This window comes from Lampris incognitus, chromosome 7 (assembly GCF_029633865.1).
Source record: "Lampris incognitus isolate fLamInc1 chromosome 7, fLamInc1.hap2, whole genome shotgun sequence".
Taxonomy (NCBI): Eukaryota; Metazoa; Chordata; class Actinopteri; order Lampriformes; family Lampridae; genus Lampris; species Lampris incognitus.
The window spans coordinates 60,282,812-60,289,992 of NC_079217.1; the positions used below are offsets into that span (position 1 = coordinate 60,282,812).

A 7,181-nucleotide genomic window follows, 5' to 3' on the forward strand; every position below is an offset into this window, starting at 1 on the left:
TGAGGCTGTAATCGCTGCCAAGGGTGCCTCAACCAAGTACTGAGTAAAGGGTGTGAATACTTGTCTATGAATGTTCTCATTCATCCAGCTCATGGTTATCCAAAGGAGTTGAATCAAGTGCAACTGGACTTGGTATATATCCGTGAAGACGTTTCGCCTCTCATCCAAGAGGCTTCCTCAGTTCGTGTCTTTCTGACTAGACGAAGTTAGTCTGACTGGCTGGTGATGAGACTCAGAATTTATCCTCTCGGAGTCGTTGTCAGAGCTATAGATTTCCATGGCTCTTTGTGTCCCGATGTTAATACGTATGGTGTGAATACTGGTGTGAATACTTAAGTACATGCAATATTTCCGTTTTTTATTTTTAATAAATTTGCAAAAATTTCTACAAAACCTTTTTTGCTTTCTCATTATGGGATATTGTATGTAGATTGATGAGAAAAAAAGAATTTAATCCATTTTGGGAATAAGGCTGTAACATAAAAAATGTGGGGAAAGTGAAGGGGTGTGAATACTTTCCAGATGCACTGTATCTATCTATCTATCTATCTATCTATCTATCTATCTATCTATCTATCTATCTATCTATCTATCTATCTATCTATCTATCTGTCTGTTTATCTATCTATCTTCTGTCTATCTATCTGTCTGTCTGTCTATCAGAAGCCCCTTACAACTACAATAGTGACACTACTGAATGATTCAGTGATTCCAGTACGAACCAGTAAAGGTATAAGAAGCCGTGTTTTGTCTCCATCTTGGTGTTTGTTTGCATGATGTTAGACGTATTTTACCCCATAGCACAGTAAAGGCGAGGTTCTGGAAAGGTTTCTCTTCTAGACTATTCCCCCCAGCCGTCTGTTGGGGGTGGTGGTATTGGTGGTGGCGGTGGGGGGGGGGGGTGATTCAAGTAAGAATCGCCATTCTGACCTTCTACGATTCTGAATAGATTCACAAATTCCAAAAATCCATCCACCCATTATCCCAACCGCTGATCCTGCTGTCAGGGCCGCGGGGATGCTGGAGCCTATCCCGGCAGTCATTGGGCGGCAGGCGGGGAGACACCCTGGACAGGCCGCCAGGCCATCACAGGGCCGAAAATCGATTTTTAAAAACGCCCCCCCCCCCAGTCTTAAGTAGCCTCCTCGCTGCAGCGGCTAGCCAGTCGCTGCTAATGCTGGCTCTTAGCAGCCTTTCGGCAACAAATTCAGCCAGTCCCGTCATCATTGAAGGCACGCGTCTGGGCGCATTTTGGATTTTACAACCTCCCGGGGAGGAAGGAGCTCGACATGACTCATTCAATATGCAGGATTTGCAGAACAGAAGTTATAAGTATTTGGGGAACACTACACATGTTAGGTCTCTCATCATACGCCATCACCCAGAGTTGAAGCAAGTGGAACGACGACCAACGGCCTCCTGCAGCATCAACACACAACCAACGCACACTGCACCACTTTACCAAACTCCCCGCCAGTTCTGAACGGGCAATAAATAAGTAAATAAATAGATCCATCGCCTGTTTCATCTCAAAAGACCTGCGCCCCTACAGCGTAGTCCACAATGAAGGCTTTTGACAGCTGAGCCAAAGTACGACACACCATCACGCCAGTTCGTCACTGAGAACGGTTAGGCTCGCCTTGGTGCGTTCACATTATTGCAATCAGTTGATGTAACTTTTTCAAATATAAAAACTACATAATCTTATACACTCTTTAGTCTGCTACCATGCCATAATTTGCCACACCACCTTTCTCAGCGCACAGCGGACCGGAGTGGATCCTGAAATTAGCGCCCCCTACATACCAAATCTAGAATCGATTTTGAATCGGGAATCCTTTTGAATCGAAAATCGATGTTGAATCGAATCGTGACCCCAAGAATCGAACTCAAATCGAATCGTGAGATTTCGGAAGATCCCCCCCCCCACCCCACCGTCTGTCATTGTAGGTTGCTCTAGACTAGACTCTCCGCCAAACGCCGAACATTCACCAGCGTTGAGATGCGGCAGCATGGCAGCCGGAGGGACGGAAGGTCTCGGGTTCAGCCTCCTGTCTCGTTGACGTGTCCTCGGGCAACACCTTAAAGATGTAATCTGCAGGTTTTTATATTAAAGGTACATTCCGCTATTGCTACACACTGCAGCTGAGGAACACGGCGAATGCAGAAGAGCTGGCGATACGTGGAACACACACAAAGCTAAACATTATCCGACGTTTCGTCAGGTTGAATTAAATGTTTGGTATCTGGGAACGTTCTCATTCATCCAGGTCATGCTTATCCAAAGGAGTTGAATCAAGTGCAACTGGACTTGGTCTTTGGATAAATGTTTGGTATGTTGCTCAGTATAACCGTGGGAGAGGGTATTGTGCACTCTTTCATACGCACACTAACACTGAATCATCTTGGTGTTGAAACAAAAGCTGCGGACACTGAAAATTATGACCTGCAGGTGAAGGCTTTCTGCACCTACAGGATCGCGCTTACTTCGAAAAGGACTCAGGTCTAACAGCAAAACACGAAAACGAACTATCATGACCACCAGGTCTCGCCAAAACTACCAAACCTGAAGCAATGAAGGACGACCGCTTCAAACCCATCCCTGCCCGGCTGCTGCAGGAGCGGAGAGCATCAGCTTAAGGACTAGTTTTTAATACGTTGTCTACTCTGGTACATATCATACAAAGATAAAGACAGAACGACAACAGACATGTGGAAACTCACCATGGGCTTCTTGTACTCATTGGGTTTGATGCAGCGGACGAAGAAGGGCTGACACACGCTCAGAGTTCTCATCAGCAGCTCCAGCGAACGCTTGAACTGGCTGCTCAGGGTGGGAGAGCGCTTCCTGGTCTCCGCCCCCTGGACACAAACACACACAGACACACACAGACACACACACACACACACAGATAGGCACAGTAGAAAAGTCAGGGTTGCTAACAATGAGGATTCTATTTTAGCTTCCTGAACGGTGGCCCTCTCGCTCCCTCCACACACTTCAGCCACTTGGCTTTGCTGGCGTGACGAGCTGCTCGTCTGTGCTGCCGAACTGCCGATGCACCACATGTAGGAAAACCGAAAAGCAAAGCAGAAACAACAACACGTGCTCGTAATTAACATTACAGAGCCGCACAGTAAATGAACATTAACCCAGTAACAGAAGTATGTGTGTGTGTGCACGTGTGTGTGCATGTGTGTGTGCATGTGCGTGTGTGTAAATAATATAATATTAACATTAGTTACATTTATAATGAAAAATAACAATAACAAAAATAATAATAAATAATAAAAAAGTATATGTATAAATAAATGTATATATATGTATACATATATGTGTATACATATGTGTGTACGTATATCTATGTATATGTGTGTATATATATAGACAGTATAACATTAGTACAATAATAGATGTATGTGTCTGTCTGCGTGTGTGTGTGTGTGTAAATAATATTATAATATTAACATTTTTCCTAACTCTCTGTCTGTCTGTCTCTCTGTCTGTCTACCTGTCTCACTCTCTCTCTATCTCTGTCTGTCTGTCTGTCTCTCTCTCTGTCTGTCTGTCTATCTGTCTGTCTGTCTGTCTGTCTGTCTGTCTGTCTACCTGTCTCACTCTCTCTGTCTCTCTCTCTGTCTCTCTATCTCTCCTTCTCTTTCTGTCTGTCTACCTGTCTCCCTCTCTCTCTGTCTGTCTGTCTCTCTGTCTGTCTGCCTGTCTCACTCTCTCTGTCTCTCTCTTTCTCTCCTTCTCTGTCTGTCTGTCTACCTGTCTCACTCTCTCTCTATCTCTGTCTGTCTGTCTGTCTGTCTGTCTGTCTGTCTGTCTACCTGTCTCACTCTCTCTCTATCTCTGTCTGTCTGTCTGTCTGTCTGTCTGTCTGTCTGTCTGTCTGTCTGTCTGTCTGTCTCTCTGTCTGTCTGCCTGTCTCACTCTCTCTGTCTCTCTCTGTCTCTCCTTCTCTGTCTGTCTGTCTACCTGTCTCCCTCTCTCTCTATCTCTTCTCTCTATCTCTGTCTGTCTGTCTGTCTCTCTCTCTGTCTGTCTACCTGTCTCACTCTCTCTGTCTCTCTATCTCTCCTTCTCTGTCTGTCTGTCTACCTGTCTCCCTCTCTCTCTATGTCTGTCTGTCTGTCTGTGTGTCTGTCTACCTGTCTCACTCTCTCTCCCTGTCTCGCTCTCTCTCCCTGTCTCGCTATGTCTGTCTGTCTGTCTGTCTGTCTGTCTGTCTGTCTGTCTGTCTGTCTGTCTGTCTGTCTGTGTCTCCCTGCATGACAGATGAAAAACTCCTGACACTTCCTTTTGCTTCAGAACAAAGCTGACAGAACTCATGTCAAGGCTAGAAGTGCTCGTAACTTCCTGTTAGTCTCATCAAGCAAAGCGGAGAGTGAGTGGTTCCCGGATGGCAGCCGAGTCCACCAGAGAAACTAAACACATCAGCTGGGCGTCTAACAAGCAAACATAGGAAAAAAGACAAAGAAACAAAACATAACTACGATCCGGTCCCTGAAATGTTATAATGGGATAGTTACTGTGTGTTGAAGTGCAGAGGCTGAACCGCTACCGTGAAGAGGAAAGAGTCATTTAACTGCTGTTGCCTCTTTCATCTGCACGAGCTTTTCATTTCTATCTAAAATAAGTTCCAGAGATTTACCAAAACCTATTTCATTTCGTTTTTGTGTTTAAAGGCATTAATGTTTTTCTCTTCAGTACTTTTTTAGTAAAATGTCATCTTGCAGGGGCGTCCGGGTGGCGTGGCGGTCTATTCCGTTGCCTACCAACACGGGGATCGCCGGTTCGAATCCCCGTGTTACCTCCGGCTTGGTCGGGCGTCCCTACAGACACAACTGGCCGTGCCTGCGGGTGGGAAGCTGGCTGTGGGTGTGTGTCCTGGTCGCTGCACTAGCGCCTCCTCTGGTCGGTCGGGGCGACTGTTCGGAGGGGAGGAGAACTAGGGGGAATAGCATGATCCTCCCACGCGCTACGTCCCCCTGGTGAAACTCCTCACTGTCAGGTGAAAAGAAGCGGCTGGTGACTCCACATGTATGGGAGGAGGCATGTGGTAGTCTGCAGCCCTCCCCGGATCAGCAGAGGGGGTGGAGCAGTGACTGGGACGGCTCGGAAGAGTGGGGTAATTGGCCAAGTACAATTGGGGAACCCCCTCCCCTAAAAAAATATGTATGTGTATAAATCAGGCACATTGCCCCGAGACCTGTCTAAGCGAATAACGCTGAACATTGAGGTGTCCTACGTCACGTGCCGTACTTCCACACCCACGACGCAGATGGACCAGCTAAGATGAAGAGACGGCTGATCACGTCATTAAATTCTATTCACATTTCAGTTTCATCAAATTTTCCTTCTCCATCCAGCCGTTCGAATTCTGGATAATACTTCATATTAATCAATCAATCAATCAATCAATCAATCAATCAATCAATCAATCAATCAATCAATCAATCAATCAATCAATCAACCGGTCAATCAATCAAACACAAAATAATCCATAAACTCATTGAGTGATCTGTCAGACCGGGACAAAAGCTGCCAGATGATCCAGATGTGCACCATGTGCAGATTTGCAGCTAGTTTTGTGCTAGCTAACACGTGACGTGTGCTATAACTGATTTCTGCACTGAAACAAGGGGAGGACCGCTCCACAGGAAGTAGAAACCCGGGACAGGACACTGGGAGCCGGCCGGTCTGAGTCGGGTGTGTAAAGCAGGGGAAGCTCGGAGGATTGTACCGCTTTGTGTTCAGCAGCTCAGAGTTGTGTTGGCGTTCCCACTGAACTCTGGGGCAGAGCGAACGTTCAGACGGAGGCGCAGACACAACCTTCTGACACCTCCAGCGCCGGTCCGACGGAAACCCCTTCCTCCCTCCGTCATCCCAGCTAAGCAAACAGAAGTTTTCAATGCCGTACTGGAAATCAGAAACCTTATAAGACCCAGAAGGGTAACATGTTCTGACAGTAGAGACTGTGGGGAAATACTGGCATATTGTTTTTGAAGAAATTATAATAGCAACATTTAAAGCAACCACCATTTTCTATGTTTACGAAACACGTTGGACAAGGTGCCAAAATTAAGCCCTGCTGGATGCTCGCTGTTCACAGGCATGCATCATGGCGTATGTATTAAAGATAATATGTGTTTGGTTCTGTCTAAGAGCACCGGCGGAGGGACGGGAGGACAGAGGGACAGACAAACAGACAAAGGAGTGGAAGGATGAAAGGATGAAGGACTGTACTATTTTGCACTTCCTGGTTAGACGCCAAACTGCATTTCAATGTCTTAACATTTGTAATCTGTGCAGGGACAATAAAGATGAATCTAATCTAATCTAGTCTAATCTAATCTAATCTAATCTGATCTGATGTAATCTAATCTGATTTGATCTAATCTAATCTGATCTGATGTAATCTAATCTGATTTGATCTAATCTGATCTAATGTAATCTAATCTGATTTGATTTGATCTAATATCTCATCTAATCTGATCTAACCTAATCTAATCTACTCTAATCTGATCTAATTTAATCTAATCTAATCTGATTTGATCTAATCTAACCTGATTTGATTTGATCTAATCTAACCTGATCTAATTTAGTCTAATTTAGTCTAATCTAATCTAATCTAATCTAATCTGATTTGATGTAATCTAATCTAATCTGATTTGATCTAATCTAATCTGATCTGATGTAATCTAATCTGATTTGATCTAATCTGATCTAATGTAATCTAATATCTAATCTAATCTAACCTAATCTACTCTAATCTGATCTAATCTAATCTGATTTGATCTAATATCTAATCTGATCTAACCTAATCTACTCTAATCTGATCTAATTTAATCTAATCTGATCTAACCTAATCTACTCTAATCTGATCTAATTTAATCTAATCTAATCTGATTTGATCTAATCTAACCTGATTTGATTTGATCTAATCTAACCTGATCTAATTTAGTCTAATCTAGTCTAATCTAATCTAATCTAATCTAATCTAATCTAATCTAATCTAATGAAAGAGTGATGGGATTAACACAATTACTTGTGTCTATTTTGTCCAGTTTACCTTGGGAAGAGAAGCAGCACGCAGGCCAGGAGCATAGCCACACAGAAACTGGCAAGAGTGGGAACACACACACACACACACACACACACACACACACACACA

General features: G+C 44.3%; 1 protein-coding gene across 1 annotated transcript in view; it reads right to left on the minus strand.

Annotated features, from left to right (window-relative positions):
• Positions 1–7,181, minus strand: part of LOC130115299 (unconventional myosin-VIIa-like) — a 92,830-nt gene that overhangs the window by 54,341 nt on the left and 31,308 nt on the right. Inside the window, exon 15 of the mRNA XM_056282906.1 lies at positions 2,725–2,862. Within this exon, the coding sequence (XP_056138881.1) occupies positions 2,725–2,862 (138 nt within the window). The remainder of the gene's footprint in view (positions 1–2,724; positions 2,863–7,181) is intronic.